Source organism: Erinaceus europaeus, chromosome 2, assembly GCF_950295315.1.
Source record: "Erinaceus europaeus chromosome 2, mEriEur2.1, whole genome shotgun sequence".
Classification (NCBI taxonomy): Eukaryota; Metazoa; Chordata; class Mammalia; order Eulipotyphla; family Erinaceidae; genus Erinaceus; species Erinaceus europaeus.
Window position 1 is genome coordinate 130,952,643 of NC_080163.1, and position 19,723 is coordinate 130,972,365.

Genomic DNA, 19,723 nt, shown 5'->3' on the forward strand with positions numbered 1-19,723 from the left:
ATATACATAACAATTATTGTCTCTAAGTCTGTAATTGTTTTTTTTATAGTTTCCTCACAGAACTCTCAGTATAAAAATACATTTTGATAAAACCCAATTTATTCATTGATGGACCATGCTTTTGAAGCCCAGTCTAAACTTTTTGATTAGTTTTAGACCAAAATGCATATGATATTTTAAGCCCTTTCTTAAAACTGAATACTAAAATACTAATGCTTAGGAGGACCCAAGGTATTGTCTGGGGAGATGGTATAAGATTGGAAATAGGACTAGAAAGCTGGATCAGGGAAGAGAGTAGCTCCCAAATATGGGAAAAGTATATAAATATTGTTAGCTTTAATCCGCATCAATTTGATCTGGGGCCCACATTTATCCCAGGAACCTGTGAAAGCTCTGCATCTCTGTAGGTCTGAGCTCACATTCTGTGGTCATGGCTAGGAACATTCTAGGCTGTACTAATTTCAGGACCCATCTTCCTCTAATGGCAGAGTATGTTACCCAATCTCTCTTTGGAGAATGGGGCTGTCCCTACCATTGTTGATCATTATAGGGTGCAAGGTCCACTGTAGGACCTTTCACCCACAAAGGGCTCCATTATGTTGTTTCTGATGGAGATGACCAGTGCTAGTGGTAAGATGGATCTGTTAAGAGGTTTACACTGACCACTCAAAATTATATTATCAAAATATAAAAATGTGTATGCTGGTTCACTAGTTCCTCTTCTTAGTATTTCCATTACTATTTTTTAGTCTATTTATGAACCTTGCAAGAATCAGTAGAAGCAAATAAAATTGAAAAAAACATCTAATGAGATGATTACTTTGCAGTTTACAGATAAACAGGAAAAAGGGAATAAAGTTATCTATAGATATTTTCACATAGCAAAGAATACTCAAGCTTCCCCCACACCCCCAAAATAATCTCAGTAAGGTCATGTGGCAAGTAGAAAATGAAAATAATTATGAAGGCACACTAGATATTACATATTACCACTGAAGAAGATAATTATGTTGTTTTGTTATTAATACCAAACCAATGTTTTCATAATTTTATCTCTCTTACTTTAAAATAAGTTAAAACAATAGAATATTTTTAAGGACAGTCCAATTACTTCTCATCTAAGAGACATATTAAATAGCAAATAAAATGACTGAGTTTAATAAACATTTTCTATTGTGTTATCCATCAGTCATTGCTATGAAGGCCAGAGTAAAGTTGACATGTGTGGAGCTGAGTTGGCTACCAGAAAAGCAAACCTTCCAAGTGTAGCATACCTAATGTAATTGAAACAACCTATTTTAATATAAAAGTGTTTTAATATACAAAAGAGAACACAATATAAATTCAAGATAGATCTGGTCTTACAATCCTTGGCATTTACCCAAAGGTGCTGAATAATTTTATGTCTACACAAAAACCTATACAAAAAAGTTTATAGTATTTTTTTTTCAAAATTGCCCAAACTTGGAAAATTGTTCAAAATGTTCTTCAGAAAGTGAATTAATAAGTAAATTGTGGTACATCCAGTCAAGGTAATATTATTCAGTGAAAAAAAAGAAAAGTTATCAAAACACCAAAATACATACAAAACTCCATGAGCTTCAATTATGCTGTCCTAGCAATACTTCTTTTATTTATTTATTTATTTGTTTATTTATTTATTTATTCTCTTTTGTTGCCCTTGTTGTTTTATTGTTGTAGTTATTATTGATGTCGTTGTTGTTGGATAGAAATGGAGAGAACAGAGAGAAATGGAGAGAGAAGGGGAAGACAGAGAGGGGGGAGAAAGACACCTGCAGACCTGCTTCACCACCTGTGAAGAGACCTGCCTGCAGGTGGGGAGCCGGGGGCTCGAACCGGGATCCTGACACCGGTCCTTGAGCTTAGCACCACCTGCGCTTAACCCGCTGCACTACAGCCCGACTCCCGCAATACTTCTTTTTTTTTATTTTTTTATTTTTATTTAAATTTTTAATTTAAGAAAGGATTAGTGAACAAAAGCATAAGGTAGGAGGGGTACAACTCCACACAATTCCCACCACCCAATCCCCATAACCCACCCTCTCCCATGATAGCCTTCCCATTCTCTAGCCCTCTGGGAGCATGGACCCAGGGTCGTTGAGGGTTGCAGAAGGTAGAGGGTCTGGCTTCTGTAATTGCTTCCCCGCTGAACATGGGCGTTGACTGGTCGGTCCATACTCCCAGTCTGCCTCTCTCTTTCCCTAGTAAGGTGTGTCTCTGGGGAAGCTGAGCTCCAGGACACATTGGTGGGGTCTTCAATCCAGGGAAGCCTAGCCAGCATCCTGGTGGCATCTGGAACCTGGTGATTGAAAAGAGAGTTAACATACAAAGCCAAACAATTTGTTGAGCAATCATGGATCCCACGATTGGAATAGTGGAGAGGAAGTGTTAGGGAGGTACTCACTGCAAACTCTAGTGTAATCCTGCTTTCAGGTATATATTTTGCAGTAGTTTATGGATACGTGTGCACATACGCTCTCTCTCACAGAAACTGGTGTATGTCTAGGTTATGGGACTTTGTTAGAAAGTGAACTACCTGAGATGAAATTAGAGTGTACTATTAAAGGAAAGGTCTCACCCGAGTAATGAAGCTGAAGGGTTGTCATTCCACACGTGAAGTCTCTGGATGCACACTGAGGTGAAGCATGTTGAGATGGCAATCGTTGCTTTGGTTAAGCTTCCAATAGCACAGCTATATACAAGATACTGGGTACTGTACAGCAAACCATAACAAAGGGACTTTTCAAAGTTAACCCAATTAACAAATAATGTGATGATAATATTAACTATTGATTGTCTTTTTGAACCCTAAGACAGCAGGAACCTCACATCTTCACTATAGAGCCCCTACTTCCCCCAGTCCCGCAATACTTCTTACTAGTATCACTATGCCATCTATTTTCCCTACATAGTGTCTCTCTCCCACACAAATCCACATAAGGAACTGCACTCCCAAAATCCAAAGAGACATTCCTCTATTCTTCTCTCTCTCTCTTTCTCCCCCCTCTCCCTCCCCATTCTACCTCTCCCTCTCTCATGCATAGTGCAATGTATAGGATCAATATTTATTATAAGATTTTGTTTGATATACTAGTCATCAAAAAATTAAGAATAAATGCTCCTGGTTTAAAATAATACATAAACTGATTCTAATTATTTGGTAAATCAGTGGGTAAATGGGAGGGGAAAAGGGAGAAGAGAAAAGAAGATTAAGAAACTTTAGGAAAATAAAATTGGGAAAATCCATGGAATTGAAGCAAAATGTAAAAATTTGAACAAAAATTCTAATGGTAGGGAATTATCAAACATAAGACTGTAAACATTATGACTATCTCAGCGGAGAAGCAATTACAAAAGCCAGACCTTCCACCTTCTGCATCCCACAATGACCTTGGATCCATACTCCTAGAGGGTTAAAGAATAGGAAAGCTATCAGGGAAGGGGATGAGATATGGAATTCTGGTGATGGGAATTGTGTGGAGTTGTACCCCTCCTATCCTATGGTTTAGTCAATGTTTCCTTTTTATAAATAAATTAAAATAAAAAATTATGACTATCTGTTAAAATGAAATTGATCTTCACTCATTTTAATGGCTTATATGTAGTATGCCAAATGGAAATGAACTCTGTCAAACGGAAGAGAAATTAACCAGATCAGTAGTCAATATCTTTTTCTAGTCTAAGATTATAAGTTCTGCAAAATTATTTATTGCCTACATGCACATTTGATTATTTAATGCATTCTGGGCAGCTGTGATTTCTCAGACAACTGAACAAGCTGATGCAGAGCAAACGAAGGAACCAATTTCAATAACAAGAATTTCCTAGAACAACATACTTGAACAACTTCTATTTTTTTTACTATGTAGGTTTTGGAGATACTTTGATTAAACATGAAATTCCAACATGAGTTAACTTAGGAGAAATATATTTGCAAAATAGGTGAAAAACTCAAATTGAAAAGGTTAAAAATGTTACCTTGTTTGTATTAACAACCTGAGAACATACATTTGAGTGATATTTATAACAACTTTTAACAGATTATATACATACATACACACATACATATACATATATATATCAATATTACCACATCGTATACCGCATCAGGAAAAAATAATACTCATCAACAACACCAAATTGCATCCTTGTTAAATTGTAAACCCTGAAGAATAATTGGATAATCATTACTTAAATATTGTCACTAAATTGCTAGTCATACAAACAGCAAGATAGCTTATCTAAAAGAGTGCCTTTGCTCTGCCTGTAACTCAGGTTTAACATCCCCATCATCCTAGGGGAAACTTCAGTGTTATGGCGTCTTTCCCTCTCTCCTTCTCACTGTCTATTCCTATCTGAAAGTTTTGGTGAAAAACTGACTTTAGAGGATGAGAAGGAGAGACACTGCAGCAGGTTCCTGTTTGTTAAGGTTCCCATATGCATGGTGCTCCTGTGTGGTGGTTGGGGGCTCAAACCCAGATTCTCACTCATAGTAAACTGTGGTCTAACCAGTGAGATATCTCCTGGTCTCCTGAGCAGTGATTCTTAATCTGCAGCAGCTCTGCACACAGGGGACACTTGGAATGCAGCACTGGTAGCGAGTGGATAAAGACTAGAATCCTGCTAAGTGCCTTGGAATGCACATAACATCCCTCAATCTTGTCAAGGAACTACCTGGCCCAAACATGTTGAAGTTAGGTAACCCTGCATTAAAGATAGGTAACAATGTCTGGAATAATACTCTCTATATTAATCGTCATTCCTGATTTACGTGATGCTTGGTGATTAGTAAACTCTGACATGTCTACATATTTTGAAATTTTAAAATCACTCTGTGTAAGTAAGTCACTCATTGATATTTGACATTTAAAAAGAAACATAGGACACATGCCTTGCTATATGATTCACCCAGGCACAAGCCTTGGCCCCGTCTCCCCCCACACATGCATCACACACGAGCATAATATGTATGGCACTGGGGAAAGCTTCAGTGCCATGGTGTCTCTCCATCCTCCTATGTCTTTACCTATCTGAAAAGAAAAACAGATGGCCAAGAGTTGTGAAACTGTGCATGTACAGGCCCCAGCAATGGTAAAAATAAATTTAAATTCAATTAAATAAAGATAAAGACGTGTCTGTATGTGCGCATAAAGTTGTCTTAAAAAGTTATCATTGTGGGTTTGAGAATTTCCATGGCTTTATTTTTTAAAAAAAGAAAGCAATAGAGAGAAAAAGAAAGAAAATCTACAGGTTACAAAATATTTTTATTCCCAAGAAGTAGAAAGACTACCCATGGTGGCGCAGCAGGTTAAGCGCACGTGGCACAAAGCATAAGGACCAGCATAAGGATTCTGGTTCGAGCCCCCGGCTCCCCACCTGCAGGGGAATCGCTTCACAAGCAGTGAAGCAGGTCTGCAGGTGTTTATCTTTCTCTCCCCCTCTGTCTTCCCCTCTTCTCTCCATTTCTCTCTGTCCAATCCAACAACAGCTATGACAACAACAATAATAATAACAACAATAATAACTGCAACAAAAAAAATCAAGGGTAACAAAAGGGAATAAATAAATAAGAAAAAAAAAGAGTCCCCAGTTTTTAAAAGCACCATGTAGTCAAAAGAGCAAAAATTGATATAAATATTTGAAAATTGATATATACATTTGAAAGCACTTTCATTGTCATCAGCCCAAGTGTACTGATGAGAAATGATTCAGATGGAACTTGATACTCTTTGCATTATGTAATTATTTTAATTGGAATCAGTGTTTTAATATAAACTACTTTCATTCAATTATAAATTTGCATAATTGTTCATATAATCAAAAACTTATTCCTGGGTCTTACCAATAATTAAAAAATATAGGTGTCTTAAGCTGGAGATGATGAATTGTTCTCATACTTTCATAAACTGCTATTTATTGATTATCTTTCATGTAATAGGTTATGTACTAGGCGCCAGGAACACAATAATAAATGAGCAATGGACCCTGCTCTTGAGAAGCTCAAAAATAATTAAAAGCCAGGATGAGACATATATCTTTTCAATTTATCCAACATTCTTTGTAAGTGTAGGATTAAATTCTCTAGAGACCTGTGGAAGGAAGGAGTTGAATCTGAACATGAACAGTTTCAGTAAAAGGACTGGGGAGATTTTGCAGATTAAGGAAAGTAAGTTACGAGATGATGGAACCAGATACCATCAGGGGTTCACATTTTTCTTTGTGCTGTGAGACCTGTAATTGGGAAGATGACTGTATATGCTGATAAATGTTGGGGAAAAAGTTAACCTGGGGTCGGGGGTTGGGCAGTAGCGCAGCAGGTTAAGAGCACGTGGTGTGATGTGCAAAAACCGGCATAAGGATCCAGGTTCGAGCCCCGGCTCTTCACCTGCAGGGGAGTCGCTTCACAGACAGTGAAGCAGGTCTGCCCGTGTCTATCTTTCTCTTCCCTTCTCTGTCTTCCCCTCCTCTCTCAATTTATCTCTCTCCTATCCAACAATGATGACATCAATAATAATAGTAACTACAACAGCAACAAAAATAAAACCAAGGCAACAAAAAGGGGGAAAATAAAAAATATATATATTAAAAAAAAAGTTAACCTGGGTGTCTGCAATAGACTTGCCTCCTCAGTAAATGGATAGTCTAAGGATATTTTAACTACATCTAGTGTGTTCTCCAGATAATATTTATGTATACATAAAGTTGAAGTTGCAAAATTGCTAAGGACTCTGGTGATACTCAAAACTGAAAATGTTCCCACTGCTCTCCCACTGGGAGAATGAGTATAAAAGAAACTGTACGAGTGAGCCCTCCTATACCCTTACTGATAAAAGGCAAACCCAGATATTTCTCCCTTGATTCTTTCCTTTGCATCTTTATTTTTAAAGTTAATAGAGATCAGAAACTTTAAGTAGCAGGATTCCAAGAGTGTCCTAAACTAGTCTCATGTTACCAAAACATTTTCTGCCTTAAGAGATTACTTTTGATAAAGTTCTGGTTGCTATGAAGAGCTGTGTAGGGCATTGCAGATGCTGAACAACAATCCTGGATTCTCCCACTAGATTCCAGTAGCATCCAAGTTCTCTATAAATGTAACAAATCAACACCCATTCATGCTCAAAACTCTACAAAAAATGGGAATAGATGGGAAATTCCTAAAGATAGTGGAATCTATATATAGCAAACCTATAGCCAACATCATAGTCAATGGAAAGAAGCTGAAAGCATTCCCCCTCAGATCAGGGACTAGACAGGGCTGTCCACTGTCACCATTACTCTTCAACATAGTATTGGAAGTTCTTGCCATAGCAATCAGGCAAAGAAAGAAATTAAATGAATACAGATTGGAAGGGAAGAAGTCAAGCTCTCACTATTTGCAGATGATATGATAGTATACATAGAAAAACCTAAAGAATCCAGCAGAAAACTACTGGAAGTTATTAGCCAATATAGCAAGGTGGTGTCAGGCTACAAAATCAATGTACAAAAATCAGTGGCATTTCTCTATGCAAACACTAAATCTGAAGAAGAAGACATCCAGAAATCACTCCCATTTACTGTTTCAGCAAAATCAATCAAATACCTAGGAATAAAGTTGACCAAAGAAGTGAAAGACTTGTATACTGAAAACTATGAGTCGCTACTCAATGAAATAGAAACTGATACCAAGAAATGGAAAGACATCCCATGCTCATGGATTGGAAGGATAAATATCATCAAAATGAATATTCTCCCCAGAGCCATATACAAATTTAATGCAATACCCATCAAAGTTCCACCAAGCTTCTTTAAGAGAATAGAACAAACACTACAATCATTTATCTGGAATCTGAAAATACCTAGAATTGCCAAAACCATCTTGAGAAAAAGAAACAGAAATGGGGGCATTATACTCCCAGATCTCAAACTATATTATAAAGCCATCATCATCAAAACAACATGGTACTGGTACAAATATAGGCACACAGACCAGTGGAACAGAATTGAAATCCCAGAAATAAATCCCCACACCTATGGACACCTAATCTTTGATAAGAGATCCCAAAGCATTAAATGGAAGAAGGAGGCTCTCTTCAATAAATGGTGCTGGGAAAACTGGATTGTAACATGCAGAAGAATGAAATTGAACCACCATATCTCACCAGAAACAAAAATCAACTCCAAATGGATCAAAGACGTGGACGACCAGAAACAATCAAATACCTAGAGGAAAACATTGGTAAAACACTTTCCCACATACACCTCAAGGACATCTTTGATGAGATAAAGCCAACTGCAAGAAAGACTAAAGCAGAAACAAACCAATGGGACTATATCAAATTGAAAAGCTTCTGCACATCCAAAGAAACTATCACACAAATAAAGAGACCCCTCACAGAATGGGTGAAGATCTTCACATGCCATACATCAGACAAGAAACTAATCACCAAAATATATAAAGAGCTCAGCAAACTTAGCACCAAAAAAGCAAATGACCCCATCTAAAAATGGGCAGAGGATATGAACAAAATATTCACCTCAGAGGAGATCCAAAAGGCTAACAAACATATGAAAAACTGCTCTAGGTCACAGATTGTCAGAGAAATGCAAATTAAGACAACATAGAGATACCATCTCACTCCTTTAAGAATGGCATACATCAAAAAGGACAGCAGCAACACATGCTGGAGAGGCTGTGGGGACAGAGGAACCCTTTCACATTGCTGGTGGCAATGTAAATTGGTACAGCCTCTGTGGAGAGCAGTCTGGAAAACTCTCATAAGGCTAGACATGGACCTTCCATATGATCCAGTAATTCATCTCCTGGGGATATACCCCAAGGACTACATAACACCCAACCAAAAAGATGTGTGTACTCCTATGTTCATAGCAGTACAATTCATAATAGCTAAAACCTGGAAGCAACCCAGGTGCCCAACACCAGATGATTGGCTGAGAAAGCTGTGGTATATATACACAATGGAATACTATGCAGCTATCAAGAACAATGAGCCCACCTTATCTGACCCATCTTGGACAGAGCTAGAAGGAATTATGTTAAGTGAGCTAGGTCAGAAAGATAAAGATTAGTATGGGATGATCCCACTCATCAACAGAAGTTGAGAAAGAAGATATGAAAGGGAAAGTAAAAGCAGGATCTGACTAAATTGTAAGTAGGGCACCAAAGTAAAAACCATGTGGTGAGGGGTAGACATGCAGCTTCCTGGGCCTTTGGGGGGTGGGGGTGGGGGTGGGTGGGTGGGATGGGACACAGTGTTTTGGTGGTGGGAATGGTGTTTATATACACTCCTAGTAAAGTGTGGTCATATAAATCACTAGTTAATTAATATGAGAGGGGGATAATTAATTGTATGTCTCGAAGTTTTTAAACACAGACTGAGTCTTCTTAATATATAGGCTGTGTACTTGATATGCGGACTCTCTCAAAAGCCTAGACTAAGTAGAACATAGGCAATCAGTGGCACACTATTTACAAGATACTGGGTACTATACAGCAAACCCTAACAAAAGGACTTTTCAAAGTTAACCCAATTACCAAATAATGTGATGATAACATTAATTATCTACTGTCTTTTTGAACCCTAAGACAGCAGGAACCTCACATCTCCACTATAGAGCCTATATTTCTCCCAGTCCTGGAACCTTAGAATAGGGCCCACTTTCCTGCATGCCTCTCCCAATCCATATCAAATAATATTGCATCAGCCGATTGCAACCTAATCAATACAATGATTGCCACCTCAACATGCTTCAGCTCAGACTGTGTCCAGAGACTTCAGGTGTGGAATGACAGCCCTTCAGCTTCATTACTCGGGTGAGACCTTTCCTTTCATAGCATTCTCTAATTCCATTCCAGGTGGATCACTTTCTAACAAAGTCCCAAAACCTAGATATACACCAGGTTCTGTGAAGGACAGCATATGTTCAAACGTATTCATAAACAAGTGCAAAATATATACCTGAAAGCAGAAGTACACTAGAGTTTGCAGTGAGTACCCCCTTAACACTTCGTCTCCACTATTCCAACCTTTGGGTCCATGATTGCTCAACAATTTGTTTGGCTTTGTATGTTAACTCTCTTTTCAGCCACCAGGTGCCAGATGCCATGAGGATGCCGGCCAGGCTTCCCTAGACTGAAGACCCCACCAATGTGTCCTGGAGCTCCGCTTCCCCAGAGACCCACCCTAATAGGGAAAGAGAGAGGCAGACTGGGAGTATGGACCAACCAGTCAACGCCCATGTTCAGTGGGGAAGCAATTACAGAAGCCAGACCTTCCACCTTCTGCAACCCACAATGACCCTGGGTCCATGCTCCCAGATGGATAGAGAATGGGAAAGCTATCAGGGGAGGGGGTGGGATATGGAGATTGGGTGGTGGGAATTGTGTAGAGTTGTACCCCTTCTACCCTATGGTTTTGTTAATTTATCCTTTCTTAAAAAAAAACATTTTTTTAAAAAAATGTATCAATCAATAACTCCATACAATGCTAACATGTCAGGGGCACAGAGTGGGAAAGAATTTTCTTCTAATGGAGAATCACTGCTCTAAGTGAAGAGATCTGATGTTCGCAGTAAAGAAACTTCAAGGGATAGAGTTCATAGTAATTCTCCAGGGATTGTTGCAAATGGAAAAAGGGCATGGGGAGTGGCAGCACTGGAAGCCAGTCAGGTCTCCTAAGAAGTTAAGAACAAAAACTGCTATTGAAAAGTTCATATGATGACCAGAACATTTTTTCTAGTCACACAAAACTGTTATACTCCTCTGTATGCATCCTAAATTTATAGCCTCATCTTTTTTTTTTTTTACATATTTCATCTCTCCACGAAATAGCCTATGTCATCTTCATGTGATTGTGTGTAGACTACTAACAGAACAGAAGCTATAAATGCAAAAGTTTAGGGATGGTGGATATAATGGCAGAGAATTATTTTACAATGTACGTATAAAATTTTATAAGTCAGTATCATCTTTCCTTTTTAATGAAGCAATTTCTGCTATGAACTTCCATAAACCCACTGAATTGTCATATCATTTCTTCCTTTGTTAGGCTCCTAGAAAAAAATTATTTCAGGATATACTTTTCATGTAAATATGTATTTCTTCAACTTCCATTTTAAGTTACGTAAATACTAAAACTATCAATAATTAATGCATCAGTCTCTAAACTAACTGATTTCAGAAACATGATAAATGGATACATATGCTCATATCAATCCCTGCAGAAAAATTTTTTCCTGTAGTTTCCTATAAAACATGTTTTATAGGAAAATATGTTCAGCGGGGAAACAATTACAGAAGTCAGACCTTCCACCCTCTACAACCCACAACGACCCTGGGTCCATGGTCCCAGAGGGATAGAGAATGGGAAAGCTATCAGGGGAGGGGGTGAGATATGGAGATTGGGAGATTGGGAATTGTGTGGAGTTGTACCCCTCCTACCCTATGGTTTTGTTAATTTATCCTTTCTTAAATAAAAAAAAACTATACTTGAATTTTAAAATTCTGGTCTAGCATTTTATTATATGTATATGTCCTTATTGATCTAGCACATAGATATATACACAAAAACTGAAAAGAATGAGATTAAAAATTGAAATATGCTTGATTAAATTAGCATTTGAGTTTCTGATATTCCCATTTTACTCCAGGCCCAACAGTGGGAAACTCATATATATCCTTTTTTTTTTTGCCTCCATAGTTATCACTGGGGCTCTGTGCCTACACTATGAATCCACTGTTTTTCAAGGCCATTTCATTCCATTTTTGTTGTTGTTAGGACAGAGAGAAATCGAGAGAGGAAGGGAAGACAGAGATTGGGGCAGGGGAGAAAGATGGACACCTGCAGACCTGCTTCACAGCTTGTGAAACGACGCCCCTGCTGGTTTGGAGCTGGGGGCTTGAACCAGAATCCTTACGCAGGTCCTCGTGTTTTGCACCATATGCGCTTTACCCAGTGCACTACCACCCGGCCCAGCCCCTACTCATATACATCCTTAACGACTTTGGGTAGCATAGAGGCTTTTCTACATGGATAATGGTATGCAAAAAATCAATAATTATGGAATCTATTTATGAACCAATCAAACTTAAGATGCTTAGTAGTTTCCTTCTTTGGGAATCTTACCAAAGTTTTCTATCACAGTATTTATCACATGGTTCCATACTTTATAGAGATACTTTATTAACTAAAGACATATCAGACATTGCTTACGAGTTTTCAAATGAAAATCTAATTAATTACCATAGGACAGAGACATGTTCTTAAACGACACCACTTTTATAACACACTGCTTCCACTTACTGTCTCCCTGGCAAAGTAGAGGTCCCAATTTATAAGCTGCTTCTGAATGTGGTCGGTCTGTATCTGTAATCACTATCTTCCTTACTGGCAGATGTTCTTTATATGAAAGAAATCCAGTGTCATTGATCCTAAAAAACAGCAACAACAACAAAATTCCTAAAATTACACTGATTAACATAATTCTAAAATAAACAATAGTCCTTATTGCATTTCAAAGCCAAGATGTTCTGAGCTAAATTTGCACACACAAAAGAGTAAGAATAAACTTGCTCTTTGAGCATACAAAAATATGGAAACATTTTAATGTCTCTTACAAGCAGAATATAGTTGGAGATTTTTATTTTTATTTTTTTTGCAGAACTAAGATGAATGTAACTTTATTTTATTTTTTTACAAATTGTTTATTATTATTTTTTATTGAATAGAGACAACCAGAAATCGAGAGAGAAGTGGAAGACAGGAAGAGAGAGAGAGAGAGAGAGAGAGAGAGACCTGCAGCCCTGCTTCACCACTCGGTGAAGCTCTCCCACTGCAGCTGGGGACCAGGGTCTTGAACCCAGGTCCTTGCGCACTGTAATGTGTACACTTAACCAGGTTCACCACTGCCTGGCCCCTGAATGCAACTTTATATTTATATTTATCAGAATATTAACTTTTGGGGCTGGAGACAGTTCACTGGGTAGGACATCTACCCTGGTACCACATGGGAATGCCACAGCACCATGATAAGCTCTGGTGCTATAATGTTTTTTCCTCTCTCTGTCTGTCTACTAAATGAAAAAGTAAATCTGAAAAACAAAAATATAAAGAAAAAGGAAAGGAAAGAAACAAGAGCAGAAAAGGAAAACAAAGAAAAACTTAAACTGAATGGGGTGTAGTACAGCAAAGCAAAAGATTCTGGAGAGGAAGGGGCTAGGAGTGGGTGAAAAAGGCCTTGGGGACTTGATGTACCCCATGAATACCCCAATAAAATGTAAAAATAAAAAATAAAGTTCATTTTCAAATCCCTAAAATGCTTTAGATTTCTTTTATTAAAATATGATGAACCTTAATTCTATAAAGCACAGCATGTCCTTTAAGAGTAAAAAAAAAAAGTTAAAATACTTTTGGTAAGATATAAATTCCTCGGTGAAAATTTAGAAGTTATAAATATGGTAAAGTTTTTATAAGAAGATTGATTTTAATAAAACATACTGTTAGATACTTTCTTCATTGCACTAGCCTGTTTGGTATTCTCCTAAATACATACATAAATATAAATATATGTGTATATTTATTTTAAATGATTCATAAAATAACTTTATTTTGCATAAATGAATCATGGAAATCACCATTCATTTCGGTCAGCATCACAGTTGCAGTAATATTGAGAATCAATGCAGTTCCCCTCTATTCCACAAGTACATTTTTGAGGGTCAGGCAAAGAACCTCCCCAATATGTTTGTGTTTCATTAGTTCTTCCAACCCACCAGCTCAGAGGAGTTCCATCTGAAAGACAAATGTGAGAAATGTGATATATGCTTTATACCCACTGTCACCCATCCCAGAATTAAAACAACTAAAAACAAGCAGAGTAAAATTAACTTTGTGTAGTTACACTCCAAACCGTGTAATTGATGGCATTTGCTTAAGAGAACTTAAAGAGGGTGGGAGGACAGGGTGATGGTACACCAGGTGCACATATAACCATGCTCAGGGACCCAGGTTCAAGCTCCTGACCCCCACCTGCATGAGTGAGGTGGGAATGAAGGCTCACAAATGGTGGAGCAGTGCTGAAGGTATCTTCCTTTCTCTCTCTCTACTCTATTTCTCTCAGTCTCTTGCAAAAAAAAAAAAGGAAAAATCATAAAAATATTTTAAGGTTAAATGATGTATACATTTTTCTCTGAGTTTAAAATTTCCTATTTAATTCAAGTATGATAGTAAAAATGTATTTTCAAAACTCATATATACAATTTCTATAAGTTTTGAAATAAGAAGGCACCAAAATAAAAGCCTTAGTAACTAAAATTTCAGAAACAGAACTGACTTGAAGTCATTAAATGACCAATAAAACATTACAGAATCTTATGTAAAGTCAACAAAACATTATGGAATCTCATGTAATGCCAACAATTTATCTCAATGTATTTATTGGCTAAAACATACGAGGCATTTAATAAATGTTAGACTTAGTATGACATTCCCTCGTCTGTGGCTTAAGATACATTTAGAAGTATGTATCTTTTCTTCCATTTAATGACTTGGCTATTTATTTGTAGACTACAGAAATAACACTGAAAGATCTTTATGCCTGAAGCAAATATCACACTCAAAAATAAGTTTCCCTCAACTGAGTGCATTTCTTCCAGTGAGAAATGTTTAGCAATCAGTTCTTTCACACAGTTAAGATTAAACATGATGCCAAGAAACTACAGCAAAGAATAGACAATGTGTAGAAGGGGAATTTCAGAAAAGAAAAGGAAGAGTGACATGTTGGCAATGTGTCTTGGGGAAAAATGTAGGTAGGAAGGACAAATCATAGGCATTTGAGAATCCAGGCATGAAAACAAAATGACATCAAATCAGTCAGTCATTCAATTGTGTTTATGCTCTATCTTTGTTGCAGACTTGTATTCTTTTCAGTTGATACTATCCACTTCACTGAAAATGTGGGACTTGGACTTGTGTTAATTTCTCCCTTACTTGCAAGTGCAAATTTTCACTGCAATTTACTACTATATTGAGCACTGCTCAACTCTGGCTTATGGTTATGTAGAGGACTGAACCTAGGACTTTGGCATGAAAGTCTTTTTCCATAGCCATCATACTATTGAGCCCCACCCACTATATTGGATCTCTGCTAATGCTTATAATCACCTCTCTCACAGTGTTACTACATGAACCAACCCAGCCATGACAAATCACACAAGTTTGAAAGCTTGTGTTCTACATAAGGACATTAATATAAAAATCTTCAAGAATTAAAAAGTACTATTATACAATGTATTGGGATTTTCTTTCTTTCTTTTTTTTTTTTTTTTTAAGATAGAGGCAGCACTGTAGGTTTCTTCAGTGTGATGGGAGTTGGATTCAAATGTGGGTCCTACACCAGGCAAAGCAGCAACCTATGCAAGTGACTTTCAATACACTGTTCTGTTGTTGTTGTTGTTGTTGTTACACACCATCTTCTTAATAGGCAAAGGCACATGCACTGTGCTCTGAATTTATAGACAAACAAGAATAAGTCCCTTGATGTGGAAAACTGTTCTTTGTCATAATCCAACCTACAGTAAGTCAGACTTTTACAAAGGAAGCACATTGAAAACCGAGTGCTAGGGGAAAGTAGACAGACTGTAACTCTCGGTGTCTTTAGCAGGTCTCTTCTCCGATGTCTAAGGGAAAAATACTTCAAACCTGTCGCTAAAAGCATCATATTAGGGAGTGAAATGAAGGCTATGTAAACATGTGAATCTAGAATATGCAGGTCAGTTTTCCTGACAGGAAAGTCCATACTAGGAAGTAGGAGGCCTTGAAGCTTCTGAAAGAAATGAGTATCATGGTAAAGTATTGTTTATGATTTATTTATTTATCTATTCATTATTTTGCCTCTATGTTTAAGAAAGTTATTTCACAACTTATTTTTTAAAGAAACGGGTCTTATTACTATTGTATTTATTTCTTTATTGGATAGAGGCAGCCAGAAGTCGAGAAGGAAGGGGAAGATTGAGAGGGAGAGAAAGAGACACTTGCAGCACTGCTTCAGGACTTGCAAAGCTTTCCCCTGCAGGTGGAACCTGGGGCCTGAATTCATGTCCATGCACATTGTAACATTTGTGCTCAAACAGGTGCACTAATTGATTATAATCAAAGAAAGAGAGGAAGGAAGAGAGAAAGGGCATAGACATCACTCTATTATATGCAGGGTAACTAGGACCTCACACATACAAGGCCCACACTCTATTATGGAGTCACCTCCCCAGCCTTGAAAGTAGAATTTCTGTACAGTATCCAGTATCTTGTATATAGCTGTGCTACTGTACAGCAAACCATAACAAAAGGACTTTTCAAAGTTAACCCAATTACCAAACAATGTGATGATAACATTAACTATCGATTGTCTTTTTGAACCCTAAGACAGCAGGAACCTCACATCTCCACTATAGAGCCCCTACTTCCCCCAGTCCTGGAACCCTTGGATAGGGCCCACTTTCCCGTATGCCTCTCCCAATCCATATCAAATAATATTGCATCCGCTGATCACAACCTAACCAACGCAACGATTGCCACCTCAACATGCTTCATCTCAGACTGTGTCCAGAGACTTCACGTGTGGAATGACAACCCTTCAGCTTCATTACTTGGGTGAGACCTTTCCTTTTATAGTACACTCTAATTTCATCTCAGGTGGTTCACTTTCTAACAAAGTCCCATAACCTAGATATACACCAGTTTCTGTGAGAGAGAGCTTATGTTCATACGTATCCATAAACTACTGCAAAATATATACCTGAAAGCAGAAGTACACTAGAGTTTGCAGTGAGTACCTCCCTAACACTTCCTCTCCACTATTCCAAGCTTGGGATCCATGATTGCTCAACAAATTGTTTGGCTTCATATGTTAACTCTCTTTTCAATCACCAGGTTCCAGATGCCACCAGGATGCTGGCCAGGCTTCCCTGGATTGAAGCCCCCACCAATGTGTCCTGGAGCTCCGCTTCCCCAGAGACACACCTTACTAGTGAAAGAGAGAGGCAGACTGGGAGTATGGACCGACCAGTCAACGCCCATGTTCAGTGGGGAAGCAATTACAGAAGCCAGACCTTCTACCTTCTGCAACCCTCAATGACCCTGGGTCCATGCTCCCAGAGGGCTAGAGAATGGGAAAGCTATCATGGGAGGGGGTGGGTTATGGAGATTGGGTGGTGGGAATTGTGTGGAGTTGTACCCCTCCTACCTTATGGTTTTGTTCATTAATCCTTTCTTAAATAAAAAATTTAAAAAAAAATAAAATAAAATAAAGAAAGTAGAATTTCTCAAAGGTTAATTTTCCTCATAAAGATTAATATTTGGATTATATGATGCATTAACAGAAGATATAGTGGGATGGCAAGCTGAGAGGCCTCTTGGAAATATCTTGAAATTATTTTAAGAATTGGGTCATTAAGATCTACACAAAGGCCAAATCTGAGATATTCTCACATAACGAGATTTTTAAGGGAAGAAAATGAAAAGCCGGTAACAAAATTAAGAGCAGTCTAGTTATTAAAAGAAGAACAGGGCTAGTAAGACAGCATAATGGTTATGCAAAACATTTTCATGCCTGAATCTCTATGATCCCAGGTTCAATTCTGAGCACCAGCATAAGCCAGAGCTTTGATCCCTCTCTCATCAAAATAAATTTAAAAAATTAAAACAAAAGGACAAGAGAAAGAATTCTTACTTTAGTTACTGAATACTTACTGTGAGTCTAGTAATTTGTTCTAATTTTCAGGTATACCTAGAGGCTATCAAGAATCCATGAAAAAGAGATAATGGAAGAATTACTTTCAGAAAACTAAGTCATATTGTTATTATCTCTTGTTCTTGATAAAACAAACCATATGTGTCACTTGTCCTTTAGAAGGGAAAAGCACTGTGCATTCATCAAGTGTGGGAACAAAACCCTTTTCAGTATAGTTGTCTGATTAAGGTCAAGAAGAGACTCTTAAGGCAACAAAGGCTTTGAATAAAGCTCAGTGTAAATTGACTTTGTTCTTTTCTTCAGGCACTGTGATTAAGTTTGCTAACTGTACAGGGAATAGCCACTGTAGTGGCTACATTATATCACCTTAACAGAAGGCCCTGGTTGAGGAATATGTGCTATCATGATTAGCAGGGCACAGTCCTTGGTCTTCTTACCTTGCATATTCATAAGCCGTGACTTTTTACAGTAGTAGGTAAGCTCCTGTTCACAGTGCTCTGCATGGTTAATTGTGGCCTGGAGTTGCTCCATGCTGGCAACATACTCAAAAACTCCAGCATAGGGGTTCTCTGGATGCGCATTTCTGACTCTTGTTAAGTCAGATCCATTGTGCTGTAGGATGGTCCAGGCAGTTTCTTGTATGCAGAAATGGGGGGAGAAAGAGAGGAGACCATCACTAGTCTGCAAAGTTAAAATAAATAAAGAAAATCAAAATCACCTTTTAACTAAGCCAATTTTTTTTTTAGTTATCAAACCTCTCTGAGAGGTAGAGTCAATACAATAGTTGCTTTGATGCTTTTCTTTTTTCGTTTTTTTTTTTTTTTTAATTAAAGTACTTTCTTTTTTTTATCTGGAATTTTTACAATTGCCTTGTGTTTAAGTGATTTGATTTTACTTTGCCATATAATATAATTAGGAGATATTTACATGAAAAACATTAATAATATATTATTCAGTTTTACATAGTTCATCTCTTTAACTCTGATACTCAATTTTTAGATTCATCATTTTTTTTTACCTTTAAGAAAGAAAAAGTATTGCTTATTGTAATCGTAAATCACTGGTTCTTAACACATCCTGAATTCAGAGTAAAAAAACATGCATCTCAGATTTTGTAAAATATTTAAAATTAAACATTGTAGACAATGACTTTTTTACTCTTAAAGTCACTCATATTACCAGAAAAAAGATACAAAGTCAAGTTTTGATGATCTGTATCATCAACTTTTGACTATGAGTATACATAATTATATATATACACAATCTCTCCCTCCATCTACTTGTTTTAAAGTAAAAATTGAAATACTCATTTTGGTGTAGTAAGATCTTCAGTGCAATAGGAAGTTACTGTTTTTGAACAGAATATGTCTGATACAACATCTAATAAAGACAAAATATTAAAAATATAACTATGGACAACTGAGTGTCTATAAACACTTCCATCATACTGATTACCAAAATTATTTAGATGAAACTAAAACTTACAATACTTAGAATAGAAATTAGATATATTGTAACTATCTTTCAACTTTACATGAAGAGACTTCAAACTATATTTACTGTGATATATGGAGCCAAAAGAACAGATTAATCAAAATGTTTCTGATTTAATAGGTAAGAAACAGATTGCAAGTTGTCAATATTCTACTATGTATGTGCTGTTGTATCACATAACTCTTCTGTATTACAGAGGAGTATTCTAAATTAGAGGAAAAAGGAAGGTTGGATTTTCTCCCGTCTTTTTAGTAATATATTCACATGAATCAATATCAAAACAAGACAAGGAGGTAAATTTTAAGAAATTTCATCTATCCCTCTCCCCTCCTGATCATAGGAGTTCTGAATAGACCAAAATGAGATAGATAATTATGAAAGGTAATTTTTGCCTTCCATGTTTGGATCATGCCATTTCCCTAAAATAATAGCCATTACTTTGATGTCCAACTGTACTTTTAGC

General features: G+C 37.2%; 1 protein-coding gene across 2 annotated transcripts in view; it reads right to left on the minus strand.

Moving 5' to 3' along the window:
• Positions 1-19,723, minus strand: part of CNTNAP4 (contactin associated protein family member 4) — a 340,865-nt gene that overhangs the window by 60,721 nt on the left and 260,421 nt on the right. For both annotated transcript variants that reach the window (XM_007527564.3, XM_060185140.1), the window contains 3 exons: positions 18,204-18,401; positions 13,655-13,811; positions 12,324-12,451 (listed from right to left, as the gene is read on the minus strand). In XM_007527564.3, the coding sequence (XP_007527626.1) occupies positions 12,324-12,451; positions 13,655-13,811; positions 18,204-18,401 (483 nt within the window). The remainder of the gene's footprint in view (positions 1-12,323; positions 12,452-13,654; positions 13,812-18,203; positions 18,402-19,723) is intronic.